The sequence below is a fragment of the Sceloporus undulatus genome, chromosome 3 (assembly GCF_019175285.1).
Source record: "Sceloporus undulatus isolate JIND9_A2432 ecotype Alabama chromosome 3, SceUnd_v1.1, whole genome shotgun sequence".
Lineage (NCBI taxonomy): Eukaryota > Metazoa > Chordata > Lepidosauria > Squamata > Phrynosomatidae > Sceloporus > Sceloporus undulatus.
In genome coordinates this window covers 74,163,171-74,190,193 of record NC_056524.1, presented here as the reverse complement: position 1 = coordinate 74,190,193, position 27,023 = coordinate 74,163,171, and the positions used below count along the sequence as shown (strand labels likewise).

The window sequence follows — 27,023 nt, the reverse complement described above, 5'->3', positions numbered from 1 at the left end:
AATACTTGAAAATTAGAAGCTAGCCAGGATAGGACAAAATCACAGGGCCCAAGGCGGCTTACCACAAATTAAAACAAAGTAGAGCTAAAAATAAAAAATTCAGTACAAACACTTTTAAAAAATAAACCCCAATAAAAACAATTATTTTAAAAACACAAAGTTAAAATAGTTTAAGACACATTTAAAACATAATAAAGATCAACACACATCTCACCCCATTAAAAACTCATTCTGCCACAAAAGTTAAAAGCCAAAGAACTGCCTAAATAAAAACATCTTTGCCTACCAGTGGAAATAGAAAAAAGGGAGGGATGTAACCTGAGAGGAGTCACTAAGAATGCCTCCCATGTCCTCACAAAAAAAAAATGTTTGTGATGATAGCAGGACTGAGAGAAAAGCCAGCACCAGAAAATCTTAAAACTTCAGCAAACAGTCTGGATCCAAGACATATAGCAATAGCAAAAGCATTTACAATTCTATACCACTTATCAGTGAACTCTCTAAGCAGTTTACAATCTGTTAGCCAATTGCTCCCAACTAGCTGGGTACTCATTTTACCAACCTACGAAAGGATGGAAGGCTGGGTGAACCTTGAAGCCCTGGAATCGAACTCAAATTCTTGTGGCTGCAGTACCAGCATTTAACCACTGCACCACCAGGACTCCGTATATAGGGCTCTAAAGGTCATAATCAGCACTTTTAATTCTGCTTGGAAATGGATCAGTAGCCAGTGAAGCTGTTTCAACAAAAAAGTTATTTGTTGTAAGCACCCTCAGTTAGCATCCTGAATGTAGCAGTTTGGATCCACTGAAGTTTCCAAACAGTTTGTATAGGCAGCCCCATGTAAACTGTGTTACATAACCCAAATGGAATATTATTAAGGCATGTATCACTGCACCGAAATTTGATGTCTAAAAAACAGCTGTTGCACTAGATTTAGTTGTGCAAATGCATTCCCAACTACTATCAAAGCCTGGTAGGCTCCAGGAGTACACCCAACTGCGAATGGGAAACGCCATTCAGCACAGTATGAATCTCTGTTCCTTGATCTGCCTTTTGACTGACCAAAAACACCTTTATTTTGTTGTAGTCCAACAAGATCTGATAGAGGGGGGTCACAAGTTCCCTAGCCATGTGCTTACCTTACGATTGTCCAGAATGTAACGACCTTTATTTCCTACTAGTCCTCCAAAAACATTCAAGACTGTTCGATCTGTGATTACACCAGGCTGGTACAGTCCAACTGGAGCATACTGAGGTGCAGGAGACAAAGAAATAGTATGTTGATATCTATAATTATGAAAGCCGAATGAGATAATAACCTGGGTTATCTGGTACAAAGACTTTTACATGATATTATTTGTCTAACCAGTCCAGTACTGTCCACTCTGACTGACAGTGACTACAGAGCCTCAGACGATGATTTTTCATATGACTTGCTACCCAAACTTTTTATCTCCTGCACCTTGGACTTTTAACCTGGAATTCTTTAAACAAAACATGTGCTATTCTCTTATTTCACAGTGTAACTGATTCAAGGGGTTGAAGTTATGTGGTAGTTTTTTTGTTTGTTTTTTCAAAGCTCTCATTGGAACTTAGCAATACATCCACTGACATCATCTTAACCTAAGCATCATAAATGAATAGCTAAATTTTGTGGATGTAAAAGTAGAAGATGAACCTAGCTGGCCATGAAGTATTTTGCAGAATTGTATGTCCAGTCACCAAGAGTAAGCAACTGAAAATTGAAGACAGCCAGTAACACTTAGCCCAAGGTACTTCTTTTTATAGAAAATAATTTTTTACCAAAAAATAATATGCAAGCAGAAATTATATTATTTTGTATTAAAATTCTAGGGAAATGGAATATAATACATATTGATCAGCTAAAAAACCCTTGCTGCTGCATGCATTCAAGTTGTTTCCAACTTATGGTGACACTTAGGTGAACCTGTCATTAGATCTTCTTGGCAAGATTTGTTCAGAGGAGACTTTTGCCATTTCCTTCTCCTGAGCCTGAGAGCATGTGATTTTCCCAAGGTCATCCAGTGGGTTTCACGGTTGAGCTGGGAATTGAACCTTGGGCTCCAGAGTCATAGGTCCTGCACTCAAACCACTATGCCATGCTGAATCTCATTACAAATCCCTTATAGCACACATATTCATTCAACTACCCTTCTCTCTTTCCTCACCTTTATAGCAGCACTTAACTGAGGGGATCCACTGTCAGTCTTATTTGGAGGGCAACAGGGTTCCTTTTGGATTAGAGAATCAAAAGTCTGGTGGATTGTATCCAAAGTATTCCAATCATTCAATTACTAAACAAATCTCAAACACCCTTTCATATATAGATAGAGATACTTACCTTTGGTAGCTTCTGCCTATTGAGGAACAGGGGTACAGCATCCCGACCTGAATTCACTGGTATCACTTCTTTTATTTCAATGGTGTCATCAGACAAAAAATAATGTAGCACCACTTCTCTTACATCCCCAAACATAGATTCCGTGTCATCCCAAATGCCGTAAAAACGTAAAACATGTCCATCATGCTCCAAAAATTGCTGAAGCGTGTCAAAGCGCTCATATGGACGCAAAGGTGTCATACTGTCTATCAACTGGAAGTGAAAAGAAAAAAGGGTGTTTTTTTCCCACTTGCTGTACATGTACATTGTTATTAAAGCTCAGGGTGAGTAAAATGTAGCCCACAGCTCCCAGTCACTTTCAGTTTTGAAAACCCCTCCTGGCATTAAATCATGCTAGGAGGAACATGTCAAAATTGTCCTTGATGTCCCCTGAAGGGCATGAGGGACCTTTTTCAGATTTTTTAAACATTTACAATGGGGAGGGAGGTACCATCCTCCTGCAACCAGTCATGGGGGCTCCTCCCCCCCCCCCAATTAGGGAAGTTGCCAGCACCTGCTTTAAATACCACCAGGGTTCAACTTTTCTAGACACAAGAATATCCACATTCTGCTGCCCCTTATGGTGTGATACTCTGGGTTATCAGTAAACCAAAATCCCAAACACACGGCAGGAATCATTTGGTTTTAGAGTGCTTGAACTGCCGAGGTTCAATGGTAGGGAATTCTGGGAACTATAGTGTTTGTGAGATGTTCAGCTTTCTTTGTCAGAGAGCTCTGGTGCCACAAGATACTACCATTCCTAGGATTCCCTAGCATTGAGCCAGGACAGTTAAAGCAGTCTCAGACTGGATTATTTCTGCAGTGTTTGGGACCTTCAACACATTTCAAACTAGTTATAGCAAATGAAACAAATGTTTAATGTAAGCACAGATCTAAATATTTGCATTCACAACAAGAAGCAAAATTTTAAAAGTCCATCTTTATTTTTTTTTAAAAAAAATTAAAAAATAAGGGATTATTAAAATAAAGGAATCTCAAGGCAATTTCCATAAAGCAACATTCTTAAAAGTCCAATTTTAAAAAAAGAAAGGAATTTTTATACCAAAAAACTGAGGAAAATGTATTTAAATACCAACAATCCTCTAGTTACCTTGAAATAATGTCATATAATGACTTGTGGAATGTAGGTATTCTTCTTGTTTGACATAATAAGGCTTTAATTCTCTGATTACTTGAATTGGCCTTGCAAAACAAACTAAGCAGTCCTTCTAGTCTCATAAGACAATACAATTAGTATTATTTTAAAATCATTAAGTTGTTATTTCAAGCATGTTACATAAAGTTCAGAAGCAATTCATGGTGGTGGATAAAAAGACAGAGCAAGAAAATGGAAAAGGTTCAGCAATGAGGGGATATGGGAAAGGGATGGCTTGGCAATACGTCTTCTAAAATAAAGGGAACACAGAATGGAAGGAAGAGTAAGGCATGAGAAGTGAAAGAGATATGGGCAGGGAAGATTCAATGATGAGAATGAAGGATGGGGAGAGATTGAGAAAGAGAAAAAATGAAGATGACACTGTTCCTGACTACACGTTGAACAATGCAGCAGCGAGAGGAACAGGCTATGGAACACCTTATTTAGGCAAGCTTGAATTCCAAGAGGTACCAGAAGCTTGGCTTACATTTTACCAGATATGGTAAATAAATAACAACGGTCATATTAACAGATATATAGCTTCCCTAACAGTGTTATACACAGTTCAACTAAAAACATTTCCCATCTTCATTCACTCCCTCCCAGAAACATGGGTATGGGTAAGACTAAGGGGATTAGCACACCGGCAGTAAAAGCCAGATTGGGGGCAGAGTCGGGGCATGGCGTCCATAGGACGCATGCCCCGGCACTGCCCCCAGGCCAGTGTGACTCCACATGCTGCACCACATGGCGTCACGGTGCTCCTCTGGCACTGTGTCCACATGACGCAGCACCAAGGAACCACCATAAAGCCACAACTATCGCACCCTGCAAAGGCCAGATCGGGGCCACCATGTGCAGTTGCCATGGCCCCAATCTGGCTGTAGAAGGGGTGGTCCTCACGGCCCCTTGGGGCAGTCTGCACAGCCCCTGAGGCTACAATCTCTCAGTCACTTATCTGGCAGTAAGCAGCACTTAACTTAATAAGACTTACGTCTGAGTAGTCTCAGGTATAGAATTTTGCTGTAATTTAATTAAAGGATTAGGAAACAATCCTACTTGATTGTTTTCACTCGCTATCTCTGATATGCATTGTATTTTCTTTTACCAAATCTAATTGTTAGTCCTAACTAAAGCAGGCTCACTAAATGGAGGGTAACGTGGAAAGTCAACACTTACATTCATTTAATGGACCGGGACTAACAAATGGATTTAGCAAATGTTTGCTTAATTTTGAAGTAGAATAAAGGAATTTTTTGCTTTAGATTCTATTTTTTCCCTTGTTTCATGTTGTCTTGCAAATGAACTACATTATTAATACAAGACAGCAACACACAAACTGATACTAAATGAAGCTGAAATAGTCTAGCTATACTTAACAAAAGGCAGCCATAATGAAAATGGATCTTGTAGAACCTTTGAGACTAACTAAAAGAAGGAAGTTAGTAGTATGAGCTTTGGCAGACTTCAGTCTACTCCCTCAGATGCACTCTGACTCCCCAGACCAACACTGCTATGTCTTTGAATCGAACCACAATGAAAGTTGCTATTTAAAAGGTTGTAGTGATATTGCACTTGCCTCAACAGTATCTTAAAAATTAACTATAGTACAATAATTCTATAATGATTTAGATTACAGCTAGATTTTTGATTAATGATACTGAGAATCTTCAGTTAAATGCAGAATTAAAGTTAAGCCAGGCCAAGTGTTACTTCAATAGATTTATTTTACCAATTCTTTCCCAAGTGTATCTATCACAGTTTTTCATTTCCAGATTTTAAAACAAACTTGAAAGGAAGAAAAAATGACAGATGTAATATATGCCTTTTTCCAGAGCAGTAAAACAACTACTGTTACAATTGTAACAGATCATACTGCTCTTTCTAGGAGATTTAACATTGTTTTTACTGTATTTTATATCATATGCGGTGCCACATTCATTGTAGAAAATGTTTTATATCTATTTTAAATAAATACTTTTAAGGGAAAAACATTTCATACTAGTAGGACAATCCTATAGACCCTCTACACTCTTGAAGTCACATTATGGCCCTGTACAGACCGGCCTGAAAAGCCGGCCTGGAGGCAGAGTAAGGGCATCACGTCCAGATGACGCATGCCCAGACTTTGCCCCCAGGGCACCATGACATTCTGTGCCACTCCACATGGCGTCATGACATTCCTCCACTGCTGTGTCCATACGATGCAGCACTGAAGGAACGCCATATGGCTGCGCTGCCATGGCTATGGCACCCTTTCGAAGGCACAAAAAGGAGCTGCTTTTTGCGCCCTCGAAAGGCCGGATTGGGGCCGCAGTGTGAGTTGCTGGGGCCTCAATCTGGCTAGGAAGGGACAACATCCCTCCCCCCTTCGGGGCAGGTCTATCAAGCTCCTGTGTTCAAAAGAGTTTAGTCACTGGTAGGTATACACAGGACTGCACTGTTAAAATACACGTAAAGCATTTTCCTTTCTATTTTTCCAGCACTGGTTTTCACTGGTCTTCTAGACAATGTTTTTCCACTATCCAAGTAGTCTGTCATATAATACAATCGATTGCAGTATTATTACCTCGTGTCTGATGGTTACTATCTGAAGCTGGATACAAAGAATTTTTAAAATAGATTAAATGTGTATTCCCTGGTAGCTGGGTGAGTTGAAAGCACCAATTTAATATTAATGGTAAACGAGGAAAATACACATGCAAATTGTTTATCATTTGTGTACATTTTTTCTATATTCTTCTCCTCTTCTATATCCTTTTGTCTACATTTGCTGTAAAGTGTTCAGTATTCAGTTTATTGAAGTATCCTTTTATCTACTAAATATTTCTAATTTTTTTCTTTAGAAATAAAAGATATTCAGAATGTTAGCAACTGATGGATCCATCTTTTATGTAGTCTGTAAAGATTTTGTCTATCTTAGCAAACAAGAGTTACAGCTAACCTTCTGACGTTCTTTGGTATAGGGATCATCTGGACGAGTCTGTGCAGGTTTTAATCTGACTCCCATCTTCCTCAAAAAATTTTTGGTGAACTGATCACAATCTGTAATCCTATATCTTCGACCATAAAAGATGATATCTGTGTCAAGATTGAAATGATCTATTGTGTAGAACTCATCTTCATTAGGAGGTGGAAGCGGAACCCGATGTCGCCGAAGAATAGTCCCTATGTTGGGGGGGAAATACAGTTAATAGCTATTCCAACTTTACACTGCCTAGGCTGCTGATATGAAAACATTTCTGCACAGAAAATGAAAGACCCCAAAGTCAACAAGAGTTACAAATCAACATCTTCCAAAACCACAGTGATGAAAAGGGACAGGAAGTTCCTAAAGTCATACACACACCATTTAAAAACACTGTTATCACCAATACTATCATCATCAACATCATCATCATCATCATCTCAAAAAGGGCCCTTGGGGCCTATAAACAACTATGAGTGGCAATTTCACCATGTTTCTTCTTTTCTGAGAAGTGACTACAAGTAACTTATTTTTTGATAAAAGTCCACTTATGGCTAAAACAGTCACACTGGGTGGCTGCACTTAGCCCACACATTTGACAATATTTCTAACTGTAACCTTACTATAGTTCCCAAATAAAATAGTTAACCAAACCAAAACTTAATTCTTTTCTTTTCTTATTTTTATTTTTTGATGCTCAAAATTATTGTAAAATATCCAGATTAATTCTTTTCATTTCTTATTTTTATTTTTTGATGAAGAGCTCAAAATTATTGTAAAATATCCAGAACATAATGAAATATTTACGATAAACTGTTTGTGGGAGAAAATAATGACTATGAGCAAAATATGCATACAATGTGTTTATGAAGTCTAGAATTATTGGCCTACCATATATACTTGTTTCTAAGTTGAAAAAATTATGCCAATTTATACAAGTTGAAATTATGAGAACATGAGGAGTTTGGAGAAGGAAGTACCTAACACTGCAGCATTGCTTTCTTATTAATTTGCCTGGAGGTAAGTGGAGGTAAACTCTTAAAGAAATGGGAGTGCCACTAGTCCTGACAAGGAATCTGTACTTAGGACAAGAGGCTACTGTTAGAACAGAATATGGAGAAAAAGAATGGTTCCTAATTGGCAAAAAGGTCAGGCAAGAATGCATTCTATCACCCTGTCTTAAACTTGCATGCAAACAGGCTTAGACTCAGGAGGAGGAGTGAAGATAGGAAGAAGGAACATGAACAATCTAAGATATGCAGATAATACCATACTACTAGCAGAAAATGTCAGAGACCTGGAAATCTACTGAGGAAAGTTAAAGAAGAAAGTGAAAAGGTAGGCTTACTGCTGAACATAAAGAAAACAAAAATAATGACCACGGACGATATACATAAATTCAACCTAGATAATGAAGATATCGAAATAGTCAAAGATTTCCTGTACCTTGGATCAAATATGGATCAGAATGGAGACTGTAGTCAAATTATTATTATTATTATTATTATTATTATTAACCTTTATTTATAAAGCGCTGTAAATTTACACAGCACTGTACATACAATCTTTTTAATTGGACGGTTCCCTGCCCTCAGGCTTACAATCTAAAAGAAATCAGAAGATTAGGAAAGGGACAAGCAGCTATGAAAGAACTAGACAAGATCCAAAAATGTACAGATATACAACTGAGCACTAAAGTTAGAATCATCCAAGCCATCGTATTCCCCATCACCACATACGGATGTGACAGCTGGACAGTGAAGAAAGTGGATAAAAACAAAATCACCTCATTTGAGATGTGGAGCTGGAGAACAGTGCTGAGAATACTGTGGACAGCCAAAAAGATAAATAGATTGTCTTGAACAGATTAAGCCTGAACTCTCCCTGGAAGCCAAGATGATGAAACTGAGGCTGTCAGACTTTGACCACATCATGAGAAGGCATGATTCTTTAGGAAAGACAATAATGCTATGGAAGGTAGACGGTAGTAGAAAGAGAGGTCGACTGCACGCCAGATGGCTGGATTCAATCAAGGAGGTCACAGGAACTGCAGGACCTAAGCAGAGTAGTGGAGGACAGGGGTTTCTGGAGATGTCTCATCCACAGGATCACCATGAGTCAATTCAAGGGCAGTTAACAACACCAAGTTAAAAAAGTACATAATTTTAACTCTTATAGGTAAGGGCATAAAGTATAAATGTTAACTTGTAAATCAATGGAATGATCTACAAAGGAATGATTAAGTTTAAATCTATTTGGCAGCACTGCTGTTCCAAACACACTTTGTTGTTTATTGCATGCCTTCAAGTTGTTTAGAACTTTTCTTTAGACAGGACATCCTATTTAAGATAGTTCTTTCCTTTATACGCTGTAAAGAGTCGGATTATTCCTGCTCCTTTTAGCTCTGGTCCTAAGGACCAGAGTGTGGCTTCAGTGAGGCTTCCAGCTGCTTTGGAAGTGTATTTAATCAGCATGTCCCCAAAGCAGCCAGAAGCCGCTTCATTTGGCCCATCTATTTCATCCCTTACTTAAACCTAGTTACGTCTTGGATGACACAAATTATCTAGACCCATTTCAAACCAGTGTCAGAGCAAGATACAAAGTTGAGACTGCTATGGTCGCCTTAGTGGATGATCAGGCAACAACTCAGCTGAGAGCCAGCCAGCCAGGACGCTGAACTTCCTTTCTTTTCTCCCCTCAACACTGGGACCTCTGGAAGAGCAGTGAGAGGGACGTGGCTAGAGGAACAGCAGCGACTACAAGCAGAGGCTTCTCAAACCACCTCTCCTTCCATCATCCTCAGCAGCTGGGACATCGGGCAAAGGCTTCCAAAGCCACCCCTTCCTTATCTATTAGTTTCCTTGTGTCTTGTGGTGTTCAGGCAATGTTATCTAGCACCATCGGCTATTATTTTTCTACTTTTCTTGTTGTCACTTTTTCTTCTGTTGATTTTTGGGTACTGAATCCATTCCTTCCCATGGCTCCATACATCTCTCCTAACTTGATCCCTATTCGACCTCTCTCTATCTCCCAGCTTCCATTCTTTTTTTACTCTGGAACTGCCACTCTGTTGCGCCAAAAGCGACAGCAATTCACGAGCTCTTTCTCTCTAGATCACTTAATCTTCTTGCTCTTACTGAAACTTGGCTCACAGCCCATGATACTGCTATTTCCACTGCCCTTTCTTTTGACAGTCTTTCTTTCACCCATACTAGCCACCCTGAGGGTAGAGGAGGAGGGGTCAGTATATTATTGTCTAATTCCTGCCAGTTTCAAGTTCTTTCTCCTCCCCCTAGCTATTGTTTCTCTTCATTCAAGTCTCACTCTATTAGACTATTTTTTTCCTTTGCAGCTGCAGATTGTAGTTATCTATCACCCTCCTGATTCTGCTACCCAGTTCCTTTCAGACTTTGAGTCATGGCTCACATTTTTTCTATCGGATTCAGTCCCCTCTCTGATTCTAGGTGATTTCAATATCCACCTTGATGATCCCAAGAATCCTTCAACGTCTCGCTTTAGCTCCCTCTTACCTTCCTTCTGTCTTCAACCTCACTCCAACTCTTCAACCCATTCTCTCGGTCACTGCCTTGATCTAGTTCTCGCTGCTGTCATCTCTGACTACTTAGCATCTAATTTTCCATTATCTGATCATCATCAAATTTCTTTTACTCTTATTTATATCCCACCTCCTTGTCATATTCATTGCTATTTTCGTGATCTTCAGTCTGTTAATTCTGATCATCTCAGTCAGTCCTTGGATTCATATTTCTCTCCTGTACATCTTGGGGACTCTGCTGGCTCATATGTCTTTATTTAACTCCACTCTTTCTTCAACTCTTGACAGCTTTGCCTCTGTATCTCTATGCATGTCCTCCTCTACATCTAGACCTCAGCCCTGGCTTTCCCCCATAGTTAGGTTTCTCCTGTCCTGCTCTCAAGCGGCCGAACGTCTTTGGAAAAAGTTCAGGGAGTGGGCCAATTTTATTCATTATAAATTTATCCTTTTATCCTTTTCACACGCCCTGTCTATGGCAAAGCAGAATTATTATAAATCATTGATCTGTGCCAATGAGCGACCCCTGCAACGTCTGTTCTCCTGCTTTAACTCTTTGCTAAAACCTTCCTCTCCCCCTGTCTCCTCGTTATTTTCTTCTACTGACTTCGCTAATTATTTCATCACTAAGATTTCTACTATTCGATCTGAGATAGTCCCTCCTGATTTGTCTTCCACCACTAATCTTCTGGCACCTGCAACTAAAAAGCTCTCTGTGTTTCCTCCTGTCTCTTTGGACGAACTCTCTACACTAAATTCTTCCAAACCTGCAACTTGTTCTCTCGATCCAATTCCCTCTCGCCTTCTAATCTCTATAGCCCCTTCTTTTCTGCCCTCGCTTCTCTATATCTTTAATCTTCTCTCTCTCTCTCTCTCTCTCTCTCTCTCTCTCTCTGGGCTCCTTCCCTTCGGACTTTAAACATGCTCTCGTGTCCCCAATCCTGAAAAAATCTTCTCTTGGCCCCTCTTCCTTGTCTAAGTATCGTCCGATTTCTTTTCTTATTTTTCTTTCTAAGGTTTTGGAATGGATCATTTATTCTCGCTGTCTTGAGTTTCTCGAAGCCAACTCCATTCTTGAACCCTTTCAGTCTGGTTTCCGCCCTCAGCATTCTAGAGACGCTGTCACAAAAATCTTGAAAAACCTTTTATGGGCCAAGGCGAATGACCTTTATGCTGTTCTTGTTCTTTTCGATTTGTCTGCGGACATCGACACCGTTGATCACTGCCTCCTACTTGATATACTTTCTGACCTTGGGTTCTCGGACTCTGTTCTTGATTGGATTAAATCTTATTTGTCAGATAGATCTTTTGCAGTGTCTCGGGTGGTCAGACTTCGTCCTCTGTCCCGTTATCTGTTGGAGTTCCCCAGGGCTCTGTTTTGGGTCCCCTACTGTTTTTTCCTTAGGAAAACTTATCAGTTCTTTTGGTTTTTCCTATCATCTGTACGCCGATGACACACAGCTGTATCTTTCCACCTCTGACCTTTCTCCGGGGCTTGAACAGCAAGTCTCATCTTGTCTCACAGATATCTCTCAGTGGATGTAGCACTGGCACTTGAAGCTCAACATGTCCAAGTCAGAGCTTCTTGTTTTTCCACCTAAGCCTGCCCTCCCTCCCTCCCTCCCTCCCATACTCCCTTTCTGTTTCCGTTGACAACATCTCTATTCGACCAGTCCAGGAAGCCTGCAGTCTTGGTTTTATTTTTGATTCTTCTCTGTCATGTGTCCCCCAGATCCAGGTCACAGCCAAGGTTTGTAGATTCTTTCTCTACAACATTGCTAAAATCTGTCAATTTCTTTCGGCCTCTACCGCCAAGACTCTGGTCCATGCCCTGGTGGTCTCACGACTATTGTAACCTCCTTCTGGCAGGGCTTCCTCTCTCTCATCTCCATCCTTTAATTTCTGTCTAGCATTCAGCTGCACGCATTATTACATCCACTCGCCACTTTGACCATGTTTCTCCTCTATTATCTTCTCTTCACTGGCTCCCCTTCCCCTTCTGTATCCAGTATAAGTTTTTGTTGTTGACTTTTAAAGCCCTGCATGGGCTGGCCCCTCCTTATTTATCTGAACTTCTTTCTCCTCACATCCCCACTCGTACCCTTTGTTCCCGGATTAGTCTCTTCTCGCTTGCTGCCCCTCAATCCTGGAACCTCCTTTCCCCAGGAGCACAGGTCATCACTTCTTTAACCAGTTTCAAAAGGGAGTTGAAGACTGTATTATTCAGGGAAGCGTTCCCAGGCATTGTGACTGTTATCTGACTGTTATTTGATATTTGCTTTGATATGTGATATTTGATATTTTTAATTTGTTGCTTGCTTATTTTACCTAATGCTATCTTGTATTATTATTATATATATTTGCTTTCTACTGCTTTGCATGAAATTATATCAGGTCTACATACATCTACAAGGAAACATACTGGTACTGACAGGCAAAAATTGGGGGGGAGGATTGCTATTTTGCTTCAAAACTATGATGATACAACTAGTAATTTCTCAGTATCTGACAGGAGACTAAGCAGCTGTTAAGAACGGCTGTTTGGGTCAGCATTTGGGCCGAGTTGGGACGTAGCATCTCCACGATGCATTCCCTGGCTCTGCCCCTAGGGAGGCATGATGTCATGGCGCTCCTCCAGTGCTGTGTAGAAACGATGCAGTGCTGAAGGAGCGCTGCTAAGCCATGGCAATAAGGCTATTGTGCCCTTTGCATGGCGCAAATAGGACCCGCTTTTTACAACTCCTTTTTGCGCCCTGCAAAGGCCAGATCGGGCCACGGTGTAACGTTGCCACAGCCCTGATCGGACTGAAACAGGGGCGGCTGCATCCCGCCCCTTCAGGACTGTCTGTACAGCCCCTAAGTAGGAAAATATAGTTTATAATATACAGTTGATGGGACAAAACCCTGGGCTCCATAAACAATGTCATTTATAAACAAAATCTGGAGAAAAGTATAAAGGCATGTGATATGCATTTTGCTTCATCCACTTTGCATTTATGCATTAATTCCCTTAATTATTTAATTACATTTGTATCTCTTCCAGTAATTCTGAGCTCTCTGAGTTCCAGATTAGGTAAAAAGTGTAAAATGCATAATTCCTGTTTCATAACCCAGAAAGCTGTAAAAAATAGTTTTAGCACTGTTGTTTTGAATACTTCCCAAAATTAAACTGTAAGAAGTTTTTCAAAAAACTTCTAACCTAAGGTCAGTGGATCTATATTCTCTATTCTACTAAGTGAAAGTACCATAGTACCTAAATAGTGCAACAAAAATCACTTTGAGCACATTTTTCCTGTTTGCTCAATAGGCTGTATGTCCTCCTCCAACTAGGATAACCAGACTATGAGTATACACAGAGCCAATTTTCTAAAGTAACTGGGAACATCAGAGGCCCTTAGACAATCAGTGATTCATTGAAGCTGGGGGATGTGACTGTGGCCTTATGTGCCTGACTGCACTTCCCTTTTCATCCATCTGGCCTTGGGGAAGCCTGCCAGCAGGCAACAGTCTGGCTGACCTTGGGGAAATTAGCCAACCCCTTCTTAACTGTTCTTTGGATTGTAGGATATGGAATATACTGGAAAGAGATGTTAACCCTTAAGGGACAAACATAACATTTCCATAACAAAGCACATTGGTTAGTTTAGGTTCAGCTAACATGAGATTATACAATATGGAAGACTCTTCCCATGCAGTCTGTTTCAACAAAGAAAGTCTCCATTATTTTAAGACATTCTGAGTCTGGAATAAGGGAGATTTTCTATATCTTTTATGATTGCTCTTCTCACTTTCCATCCATTAACACTGTTTGATTAATGTGCGTGATATTTCACTCTGTTCTGTGAATTACACAGCTTACACAGAGTTCTGCTACACATAGATTTTATGTTTGAAGCAGTTTATGTTTAACGCTTGTAAAGGTGTTACTTTTTGTATTTAAAAACATTCTCTATGACAGCAGAGGAAGGGTCTGAAAATAACATGCTCCTCTCAACTTGAGTAATCATCATAAGTAACAAATCATACATAACACATTAAAACATGTGTAAAATTCACCAAAAAACAAAAACCCGATCTAGTCACATTTTGCCATGTTTCACTCAAGTCTCAGTTCAGACTAGGCAAAAGTATCAAGAAAGACAACGAAGCAGAGTTTCATACACCCTACGTGTGTTACCTTACATAGAAGATGATGCTGGTGTTTGGAATCACTGAGAAAAGACTGTCTTCAGTGGAGACAGGGTTTGATGGATCTTCTACCACTGATTCCATGATTAAGAGAGAGGGGAAGGAGTTGTGTGGGGAAAAGTGACGTCAAGAATATCAGTTTATAGATGAGAAAGTAACAGAGCAGACAGTTCAAAAGGGGGAACACCAAGGAGCTCTAACTAAATCTATACCTATATTGTCCACTACTGCCACAATATCATGTGTAAATATGGTCAAATATTTCTCCAGTTCAAAAAAGATGTACTGCCGTTCAAATTAGTTTAAGAGACATTCAAATTAGTTTACTAAGCCATTTACAGAATGATTGTTGGCTACAATTTGAACACTGGAATATCCGTTTTGGCTGACTGACCTTAAACCTAAGATTTAACCAGTTCCTGTTTATAAGTAATAACTATACTATGAAAACAGCAAATTGGGTCAGGTGGGCAAAAATAACACTTTTTATTTTAAAGCCTCAAAGAAATAGAAGATTTGCAAATAAAAATACCTTGTGGGATTCCACTATTCTTCACCTGGGGTTCAACCACCTGAATAGTGTCATCTTCCAGATAGAAGTATATTTTACAATGTCTTATTCTGTACAGTTCTTGATTTTTGTCAGGAACTTCTTCATCAAAATAAGCATCAAAAGATAATACCTACACAAAAATCAAAAATTGACAACTGTCAACATCACTTGTGCTGTAAGCAAAGACATAAACTGAACACATCAGTGTACATTACAAAATGTATGGGTGAGAGAGGAAGGATTTCAACCTAAACATGTCTTGAGTTATATTGTCAGGCATGTGGCATACATTGGTTTCCACTTAGGTCTGCAATTTGATTCTAATACTTACAGTGTAAAACCTCTTTTCAGATACTCACATCAACCACATATAATCTGAAGAGAAACAATAATATACTCACATTAACCATATTCATATACTGCACAAACAGCATGGAAATGTCATTTATTAAAACAGTTCAAGAGACCTGCAATACAACCTTATGAGTATGAAATCAATGCATTTCTGTGCATTCTTATCTAAGAGGAAATTCTATTGAATTCAAGAATGGATATGACTACACAAACTAAATAATAATGTACTCCTTCAGTGAATAGGTAGACAAGGTAATCCTAACCCTTACCTCAGAGAGTTTTGATATCAGGTATCTCCAAGATCTCCAAAATCCTTTAGGATGTTATAATGGCAAGACAGGAATGATGGAGAATGAGTGTTTTCACTCCTCTCCCTGTCAGGCTGGGTCTTTTACTCTCCTTTTTTTTTTTTTACACTATTTCCCTTCCATTTAAATTCGTGGAGAGGAATTAATATGGGTAATCTCCAGAGATGGTGTAGATTACCACCATGTTCACGGGTCCCTCCTGGGCAGCTGTCAGAGCGATGTGTGCACAGACTCTCCCAAATCTTCTATTGACACCACCACCATGCTTCCATTGCCCCCTCTCAGATACTGCCTGGATTTCAACATTAGTAAGGGCTAAGACATTTGGGAGGGACATTTGAGGCTGGCTCTCTGCTTCCAGCAGTGGCCCCCTCTATTTGCCCTTGGCTAAGGAGACCTAATATATTCTGTTCTTCCTGACATGCTGACCCAGGGACCACAAGATTGCAATGAGACAAAGACCTGAACACACAGGCCAAATAAGCTCACCACTTTGGGAGTTCAGCATTTAGATGACACATACCCCAAAGCTGCTGGAAGCTTCACCAAGGCTTCGCAAAGGCAGCAAGAGCTGGACCTTTTAGGAGTGGATTAAATCCACTCCTGCTGGCGGCCAGCTTCAGACTGCAGCAGTGGCCCACTTTGAAAGTGGGCTTTGTGGTCGCTGTGGTACTGGTGTGATCAGGGCTGGAGCAGCCAGAGATTGCTCCTCCAGACTTTCTGCTTTGGCCCAGAGACTCAAACATAGGCATGTGTACTATGGAAAAGAAAGAAAGAAGGATCCATGGTTATGTGGAAAATCTCAGAAGTGATATTAAATTACTATCAGGGGAATGCTTCTAAAACTGCTTTAAAACACATTATTGTGCATGTGTGTAATGGAACATATTACGCTACTGGGAGGGGTCAAAAAGAATGTTAGTTAAGCTCCTCTTTCCTGTGGCTCATAAAAGCAAGCAATCCTATGACCATCTCTTATCAGACTGGTAGAGCTTGGGGATAACGGAAGTATAAATTTTAGGGATGAATCAAGATGGCCTCCCTAAACATCTTCACATTACTGAACCTTTTCTATCTAAATCTGAGCAGGCGTGATCTTTAAAAAGCAACGAACTTTCACCACATTTCCCACATTTTGTTTACTTAATTTTTACTCTATCCTATGACAAAGTTCTCTACAGAAGTGCAATATTTTTTTTAAAAAAATCATTTATTTCTTTACCTAAAACTAAGCATATAACATGTTCAGGGAAGAAGGAATTAGACCAGAGCTCTGAATAAAAGCTTACCTTCTAAAACAGATGGGGGAAACAGAAAGTCCTCTAAAACATCATCATTCCTAACCCAGACTGAGACTAGGATATAAAATGCCCAGAAATTTTTAAACCACAGGCAGGGGTGGGAGCTTTTTTTTTCCAGATAAAAACACAAATTTTCAGAAAAACTGGAAAAAATGAAATATTCACACCTATTGCAGATTCAAAGTCACTTTCTTATTTTAGGAATAAAATCACTATGTGTAACTTGGCTTGGCATAAAGGTATCATGTTTGATAAATCTACAGTTTATACAAGAAATAATTACAAATACAATTGTCCCGCCCCTTATGGGGGGGATCCGTTCAGGACTCTCCTGCGTAAGGGGAATTGAGCGTATGCTCAAATCCCATTTGGTGTAATGGGGTGTGCTCCCGCAGCACACCATGGTGCGCACTGGTGCACACCCCATTGTTTTGATTGGGGCTTGCCTTCCACATGAGCTCAAGTCCGCAGAAGGCAAGCCCGCATAAGGGGTGGGCCAACTGTAACATTTATTTTTTAAACTATTATTGTTTCAATGGAGCTACAAGATACTGAACTGAAAGGGACACCTGAACTATGAGAAATCTTTTTGCCAAAGCAGGAAATTTTTTTCAAAGAAATACATTTATATTTTTGTTGTTGTTAAATGCCTTCAAGTCAATCTCAAATATATATATATATATATATATTCTCTAGTTTCCATGATACCAAGCAAACATAACCCACTCGTTTCCATAAAAAGAACTGAGAAAAGGAAACCAAGATTAGAAATTACATTGGTATGAGATACTGTAAGTTCTTACATAAATGTCTACCTGATATGCTGGTTTTCAAAATAATGCAGGGGGAATAAATATATGAACATCCTGTCATAAATATTTGATTCATCATTCTAAAACAAAATTCTTAACCCCATATTATCCTAATTTTTCTAAGGGGAAAAAGACTTCAGGGAAAAAAATGGCAATTTCCCTACCCCCCAAAACTTTTTTTCCAATCCTTTCCTCCACAACATCACATTTCTAATTGAGGCTAATAGGGGCTTGAATTCTAGCAGCATTAGAGGACCACAGGATTTCCATTAGTGGGCTAAAAAAAATATAACTTAAAGTAGGAGAGACGAGGAGCTTACAGGCTCAACAAAAGGAAAGGGTTTGATAGCAAAGTGGTGCAAAGATTCCAATATTGATAAGCCATAAAAACCAAAAATAGGATATATTAAAACTTCAGTAATGAGCTTAGGCTCATTGTACGAAAAGCCAGTTCAAGTAAAAAGAGCTAATAACACTCACAAAAAGTATTTTGGGGAACAATTACATTAATCATAATGGAGTTTTTCAGTATCCCTTGTAAAGTCTGGTTGGCACTGTTATCTCGGGGCCAGAGCAGATGGGCAGGAAAGAACGGCCTGAGTCCAATTTGGCCGCAGGCGGGTCGGGACCGCACCAACCATACAGCCCACTCCCAAAGCAGGCTGTGGCCACAAGATCCAACCCACACCACCAAGAGCCAGATTATCTCAACTCCTTTTTGCTCCAGTTCAAAAGACCGGAGTGCAGCTTCAGTGAGACTTCAGGCCGCATTGGAAGTGTGCATCATTTGAATGCCATGCCTCCAAAGTGGTCAAAAGCTACTTCATTTGGCCCATGTGTTCCGGACCTCAGTTTTCCAGCTGAGGTTGAGATACAAACACAATTCAGATTCTAAGTGAATACAGTAAAGATAGGAGGTGGGGGAAGGAAGTCACTGTCCTCTTGCTCTGTTGCCTTGAAATTGCCCTTCTCAAGTGGAGGCTGACTTTCTGATATGCTTCATTATCAGTGGGAGCTTTCCATACCAATTAGAGCCTATTTTCCAGTTCCAAGATTAATGCCCCACAGATAGTGGAGGCTCTATCATTCTGAAAGTAAAATCCATTTGTAAAGGAAAAGTTCGCCAGGTCTTTCTCACCAATACAGGAAAATCCTCCCTGATGTCCATCCAGTTTAGACTGGTCAGTACATGAGAAGCAGACTTATAAAAGCCCATCTCAAGCCTCATGAGAGGAGGACATTGTTATAGGCTGAGCACTGATTTGACTTCTGTTTTGCAAAATATAAACCTGAATTTTTGTGAAGCACAAAATATAAAGAATAAAGCTTTATATATTGTAGAATATGTATATAATAGAGTGCAGTCACTTGCTAGTTCCAGGCTAATTATAAACATAATAAGCCTGAAAGAGAGATATAAACAGCAAATTGATTTATAATGAACCCAAGAATTGTATGTACAACATTAAAGTATTACTTGTATTGCATTAAAGGATTACTGGCTGGTGTGATGCAGAAGGAAGCCAGAACTAAGTGGTCGTTGAATATTACATCACAGAGTAAAAATCACTAAGATTGTTAGCGTGATTGGAGGAAAATATTATTTATGTAAGAGAAGACTACTAAAGATCTGCTTGCTGATTGGACAGAGAAAAGCTGAGAATGATATAAAACTGGCTGTGAAGAGACAGATAGCAGGCTGTCTGCAAGTGTTAGTTTCCCATCATATCAAGATGGCTGTTTGATAACAGATAAGCCATTCCCAGCTGATAAAAGACCCAGACTATGCTGGTAAAGTCTAGGCTATGCTAAAGATAAATGTCCCATTGTGTTTGTACAGTGCACCCTTGGCTTAAGCGGGGGATCCGTTCCGGGCCCCCCCCCCCCCGTAAGCCAAATATCGCGCTCGAGCCCCATTCAAGTGAATGGGGCTTGTGCATGTGGCAGTTCACGCGTGCCACAGGCGCACGTGCCCCATTCCTTTGAAGGGGTTGCGCCACCCCACGCTCCCCGTGCGCTCCTGCACAGCTCTACACAGCTTTACACGTAAGCTCAAAGCTGCATATAACGCATATATACTGTTAAGTCTACCCAAAAGTTTATGTATGAGGTAAACTCCAACTAAAATTGTTTTGTAATTGTCAAGAAACAAGTCCCTGTCAACATCTGTTGTATGTTCTTAACTTCAGACCAGTATTGAAAGCATCTATGAAACACACAACTAGAGGAATGTATCAGTTCTGGAGGCAAATTTGGGAAATCTGTGTGCTATTAATTTCGCAACTATATATGACTCTTCTGATATTGGCAGAGATGTGCAGCTCTGGCCTTTTTCTTCTTCTTCTTTTTAAAGTGGGCATAGGAAATTTACCATTAAATATAGTCCTACAGGATTACTCATGTTGCAGAAAGTAAGAAAACATTTAATGTACTTGGTTGAAGGTATGCTAAAGTATGCTCAGCTGCAGAGATACAGGGACAGCAGCTGAGGGGGCGAGAGAAGTGATTAAGGCAGTGTAATGTCTCATCTGAACTTGTCCTTAATGAGGAGATTTAATCTTCTAATTAGGCAAGCTGTACATAGATAATTAAAGACTGATTGTGCTGCTAACATTACAAATATCAAAGGGAACAGTTATAAGCCGCAGAAAGAAGAATTTTCAAATTAACAAGGAAATGAACACTGCAGATTATACCTTCTAATTCAGATCCCTGAACTTTTGGAATTTTCCTATTTCTTGAAAGCGTTTAACTTTGATAACAAAAATATCACCAGCTGCCTGGTGTTTGGCATGTGCAAGCTCTAATGTTTATCCTCTCTCTTTAAATAAAATTAACAGAAGTTGTATATCAAGAAGAAAGTGGAGGAGGGAGGAATACAGAGAGAGAATGGAGATTAGCCAAGTCCTGTTGGGCACTCTGGAAACCACATTATGTTTGGCTTGCTTGGACAGTATAATTTGATGAACAAATTTTATGAGAAACATTTTCAAGCATGAATTGTCCCATAAGCGACTTAACTATTTAACATCCTAATCTTTAGTCCAGTTAAATAATTGTATTTGGATTTATGCTGATTCTGTCCCACTGGTTTTCACAGGCCAGAAAATGATTTAAATCCAAAGCACTTTGGCTGAACTGGCTTGGAGATCATGCCAAAAGCATTACACTCTTGAAGCATGAATTACACAATGGAAAATTAAGTGCACTATTTTACATATTATTAAAATGCAATATATGAAGTTCTTTTCCTGTTTAGCCTAATTCTATATTTTACTTTATCAGGAAATTTACAGAACAGGGGCAAAGGGATAATGCCTTTAAAGTGACACCATTCTGTAAGTCACACATTTTAAAACACTGTAATACAAAGCTGATGTGTTAAAGAATATAATGCCAGAACCAGCAACGAGCTTGAATAAACCCAAGCAAGTGAGTGTAGCACTGCAGCCTTAGATGGCATGGGAATAACAGTATAATACATGTCGTACTTAGTCCTATCCTATTAATAAGTCAAAGTTTAGCACTTTTAGCATGCAGAATCTACCCTAAGTATACTGACTGCATTAAGAGCTGGTTTGTCAAGCTTGTAAGCCACGACCTGAAGAACCAGGAATAAAGTCCTGTGTTGATGCACTCTCTCTTTGCCCTCACAAGCTTGGTTTTACGAGAATATTTCCTAGTTTGAATAAACTATAATTTGGTATTACAACCAAACAAGCAAACATACCATTAAAAGCATAACTGAAAGTGACAACTTGATTTTGTATTGGAGAAACTGAATGAAGTAGAGGGATTATGTAAGCAAGGAGTCAATTCTACACTACAGCTTTGAACAGAGAATGGTGTTTTGTTCCTTGAGGCAGATTGCCCCGAGGACCAGTCAGATGAGCTGAATTTGTAAATGGAGCTTTCTGGCCACTTTGGGGAGGTTGTTGTATAATTTATGGTAAAAACAAGAAATCCTGATCCAGTTCTTTTCTCTGTCCCCAAATAGCTCTGAAACAAATTACAAGGTTGGGGTAGGATAGAGAGCTCCCAGTTATTATATAAGTGACCCAGGAATGATACAAAACAAGAACAAGATAAACTGGTGAGTAAAAAGTGGGGGGGGGGGGGTTGTTGTACATATGTTTTTGTACCAGAGTACAGTACTGTGTACAGTACTGAGGATACCATGGACAGCCAAAAATTCAAATGGGTCCTGGAACAGATCAGGCCTGATCTCTCAAATAGCAGAGATGCCCACCCAATACAGGGTGATTCCTTCTCTCCTTAGCAGCTACCCATGCCCTGCTTTGTTCTTGAAGGCTACCCTATAACCTTCCTGAAAGGATTATCATGGGACACAGGTGAAGGGCAGGAAACTTTCCTACCATGAGTTTCCTCAAGTTATTATAACCTAGGATCTGAACCAATGCAGAAATGTTGGCAACCTCACCACTAAACAAATGAATGAAGAATCAGGACTCAGTATACCTGTTTGTCAAATGCTACCCATGAAGGTGCATCACTCCCAAGACCTCTTGGAAAAACGCTGTACTTCGGTTTCAGCTTCTGCCCAGGCAAAGGTTCACCTCCTATTCCAGGTTTGTCTTCTCCCACCAGCATAGAAATTTTATTGCAATAACTCCAGTGTTGTGATTTATGGAATTTTTCTTTCCCTAGCTGAAATAAAGATAAAATAAATAATATTTTTCAAAAGCAAGGGTATTTCAAAACAGCAACTGCAAAAATAAAACCTTTAGTATTAGTCAAAATCTATAAAACAAAGTTAATCATAGGGAAATGATAACTTTAATCCTATTTTAATTTTGATCCATTTTTTTAAAAATCTTGTTTTTCTTAAGTTAAAAAGTGATAATTCCCTATAGCAAATGAATCACACTTAGTAGTATTTTCTTTGGGCACATGTGCTGAACAACTTCACAAGTTCCTTGGTGCACAGATGGAGCCCTATGAAAGGACTGGCACTATACCTTTGGCCAAAAAAAAAAAAAAAGGAAAGGAATGCAAACAATGAATGCTGTGCATGCCTAAATCTGAAACAGAAGAAATAGAATCATAGAATTGTAAAGTTGGAAGAGACCACAGGGGCCATCCAGTCCAACCCCCTGCCATTCAGGAAATCCAATTCAAAGCATCCCCGACAGATGGCCATCCAGAATCTGAATCATACTTAAGACAGCAAAAATTTTGCACAACAGCTGAAACCAACTAGCCTCCAAGTAACAGAAACAGATTTTTTTTCACCACCACCATGTGTGAGGGAATGTTCACCAGAGATTGGAAAATTAGACTACAGTCTAATTTACAGTTACACTAAAAGGGGATGAACAATGAATATAAACTCAATGACAAAGAAATGGCAGCTCACACCCTCAACAACCCTTACAGCCTCCTGCAACCTTTTAAGAAAAACTAGCCCTCCAAACACAATCTTGCAACACCCCTCCACACTATCAATATAATATTTGCATACTCTCAAATGTGATATTAACTGTAGCATGACTGAGGCTGCAGCCACACAACAGCATTAATGGAGTTTGGCACCACTTTAACTGACATGATTCCATCGTATGGAATACTGGAATTTGTAGTTTGTTGTGGTATCAGAGCTCTCTGACAGAAGGCTAAATATCTCACAAAATTACAAATCCCAGAATTCTATAGCATTGAGCCATGGCAGTTAAAGCAGTGTCAAACTCCATTAATTCTGCAGCGTAGAGCAGTCACGGTGAGCAAACCAAAAGTTAAATGCAAATAGCATCAGTAAGATTGAAGCATAGTAGATAGAAAGAAGACAATGGCCTGTTACAGACAGCCAAAATAAAGCTGCTTCGAGTCACAGTGGAAGTATGGTGTTACTGATGCATGCGCCTAAAGTCCAGAAGCCACACCAAAGCCACGCTCCAGTCCTTAGGGACTGTGCTTTAGGAATGGAGTTTCGCTTTTGGTGCACCTCCGGACTCTTAGGACCCATGCATCATTTAAATAGCAAGACCTGCAAAGAGACCCAAGCAGCTTTATTTTGGCAGTCTGTAACAGGCAAAAGTCTCCAGGACCAGAGAACTCCATCCAAGGGTATAAAAGAACTGGCAAATGTAATATCGAGCCATTGGCAATAATCTTTTAAAACTCCTGAACGAGAGAAATCCCAGCCGACTGGAGGAGGGCAAACATTGTCCCCATCTTCAAAAAGGGGAAAAAAGAGGACCCAACATTTATCGTCCAGTTAGTCTGACATCATTCCAGTGAAAGATTCTGGAGCAATCTTAAACAGAGGTCCTGTGAACACTAGAAAGCAATGCCATAATCACAAAAAGTCAACATGGGTTTCAGAGAAAGAAGTCATGCCAGACAAACCTAATTCTTTCTTTGATAAATACCAGCTTGTTAGATGAGGGAATGCTGTGGATATCATTATCTTGATTTCAGGCCTTTGACAAAGTTCCCCGGATATTCTTGCAAACAAGCTTGTAAAATGTGGGCAGACAAGGCAACTGTTACAGGGATTTGTAATTGGTTGACCGACCGACGCAAAGGGTGCTCAATCAATGGCTCCTTTCACCTGGGAGAAGTGACCCGTGGGGTCCCCACAGGCTCTGTCCTCGGGCCAGTTCTATTCAACATCTTTATCAATGACTTGGAGGACAAAATTGGGGGAATACTTATCAAATTTGCAGATGACACCAAAATAGGATGAGTATCTATACTCCAGAGGACAGGAAAAGATCAAAATGACCTGACAGACTATAAGAAAACGGGGCCAAATCTACAAATGAAATTCAACACGGAGAAATGTAAGGTACTGCACTAGGGCGAAAAATGAAAGCACAGATATAGATGGGGGACACCTGGCTGAATGAAACTACGTGTGAAAGGGATCTAGGAGTCCAAGTAACCCAAGTTGAACATGAGTCAACAGTGTGATGTGGCAGCTAACAAGGCAATGCGATTTTAGGCGCATCAATAGAAGTACGATATATGTCATAGATCCAGGGAAGTAATAGTGCCACTCTATTCTGCTTTGGTCAGGCCCCACCTTGAATACTGTGTCCAGTTCTGGGCACCACAATTAAAAAAGGACATTGAGAAACTGAGCGTGTCCAAAGGAGAGCGACTAATTGGTGAAAGGTCTGGAAACCATGCCTATGGAGGAAGACTTAGGAGTCTGGGGATGTTAGCCTGGAAAGAGAGGTTAAGAGGTATATGATAGCCCTGTTTAAATATCTGAAGGGATGTCATATGAGGAGGGAGCAGCTTGTTTTCTGCTCGCCAGAGACTAGGACCGGAGCAATGGATGCAAGCTTCAGGAAAAAGATTCCACCTCAACATTGGGAGGAACTTCCTGACAGTAGGGCTGGTTCGACATGGGAACAAACTCCCTCGAAATGTAGTGGGAGTCCCTTCCTTAAAGGTCTTCAACAGAGGCTGGATGGCCATCTGTCGGGGATGCTTTGATTGTGATTTACCTTGTCACTGGATGGCCCTTGTGGTCTCTTCCAGCTCTATGATTCTATGATTCATTAAAATGAATACCCAGCTTGTTGGGGGCAATTAGCTTATACATCGAAACCACGTAGGAAGTGCTTAAGTGCACTGATAGCAGTGTAGAAATGGTACTGCCATGGCTAAGTATTGCTAAGGCTGAGTGTGGAGGTAGAGAATGCGATCGTTACATGAAGTTAGTAGCATAACTATCCTGCTGCTTCTGAAATGTATTTGACTACAGCACCAATTGCTCTCTCGTATCTTATCTGTTGGAAAGTAGTCCAAATATATTGGGGGCGTACTATATATCCTAATAAAGGTATACAAAGAATTTCAAGCAGCTAAGCTAGAAAAAACATCAGCTTATGACTCCTTCTAGACAACCACTGTAACCGGTCATCACATATGCTTCGCTAAAATAGAAGACTGGAAAAGGTGTTGTGGTTTGTTTTTTTCTAATATGGCCAGAGACCAGTAAGTTCTCGGCTGGGATTTTGGTTACACACATGCACACGCACACAAACACACACACCATGGATACAAAATCTGTGGTGGTACCATATTTGTGTCATTGGTTAACTGGTTCCTTCTGTCCTGCAAACTGCAGACCAGCAGTCGAGGGCCACAGACTGCCACTGTTTCGCAGATCATTACTTTGAGAAACACTGCTCTAGAAAACTTACAGAGCACGAGTGTGGTGTTTGTGCTTAGAGTGATGAACTTGGACTAGTCAATTTTTCTGGATCTGACCTACTTCACAACTTGTAAAACAAAGTATGAGGAGGGAGTCTGTTAAGCTCTGTGAAGGTAAAATCCACATGCCAATAATACTGGAATAGTGGACCCTTGTTATACGCTGGGGTTTGGTTCCAAGATCCCCCGTGGAGAACAGAATCCGTGTATGATCAAGTCCCATTAAATATAATGACATAGCAAAATGGGGTCCTTATTAAAAAAATGGAAAATCAAGGTTGTCTATTTGAATTATAACGTTTTTGAACATTTTTCAAACCGTGGTATACGTGAATCTGTGTATAAAAAATCTGTGTATAAGAAGGGCTTACTGTAATATAATAATAATAATCAAAGGTATAGCCATGTAAGTCTGCAAATCAAATGCAAAGGAGATCTGTAGCACCTTTGAGATTAACTCAAAGCTGGCGGCGTGTCCAAGATGAGGGTGACCAAAATGGTAAAAGAATCTGGAAACATGCGTATGAGGAGAGACTTAGGGGAGGTGTGATATATTCAACCTGGAGAAGAGACGGTTAAGAGTTGATATGAGAGCCCTGTTTAAAATATTTGAAGGGATGTCATATTGAGGAGGGAGCAGACTTGTTTTCTTTGCTCAGAGTATACAGGATCTGAAACAATGGATGCAGAGCTACAGGTTAAAGAGATTCCACCTCAACAATTAGGAGGTAACTTCCTGACAGTAAAAAGCTGTTTGACAATCTGGACACACTCCCTTGGGAAAGCAGTTGGAGTCTCCTTTTTGATGTTTTTAAACAGAGGCTGGACAGCCATTGTCACGTAGGGTTTGATTGTAGAGTTCCTGATGGCGGTTGAGTTGGACTTGGATGTGCCCTTGCGGTTCTTTCCAATCTCTATGGTTTATGATTCTATGAACTCATGCATCTGAAGAAGTAAGATGAAGATGAAAGTTAGGAAAAGCTCATGTTACCAATGTATTTCTTACCATTGTCTCTCAAAGGTGCTTGCAAGAACCCTTTGCATAATAATAATAAATAATAATAATAATAATAATAATACAGATAAACTACTTATTTTTGTCTGTTTCCTTGTATGAGAGATAGACAGTTCATGTCCTTAGAAGGAACGCTATGAACTACGACACTATACATAATGAAAAATAGGGAATGAATTCTTTATCTATCTCCCAATACATCTGAGGCTGTTTTTTTCCCCTGC

At 39.9% G+C, this 27,023-nt stretch overlaps 1 protein-coding gene across 2 annotated transcripts in view; it reads right to left on the bottom strand.

Annotated features, from left to right (window-relative positions):
* EFHC2 (EF-hand domain containing 2) overlaps positions 1-27,023 on the bottom strand; it is an 82,284-nt gene that overhangs the window by 46,482 nt on the left and 8,779 nt on the right. For both annotated transcript variants that reach the window (XM_042456299.1, XM_042456300.1), the window contains 5 exons: positions 22,077-22,265; positions 14,802-14,952; positions 6,505-6,728; positions 2,366-2,617; positions 1,143-1,253 (listed from right to left, as the gene is read on the bottom strand). In XM_042456299.1, coding sequence (XP_042312233.1) covers positions 1,143-1,253; positions 2,366-2,617; positions 6,505-6,728; positions 14,802-14,952; positions 22,077-22,265 — 927 coding nt within the window. The remainder of the gene's footprint in view (positions 1-1,142; positions 1,254-2,365; positions 2,618-6,504; positions 6,729-14,801; positions 14,953-22,076; positions 22,266-27,023) is intronic.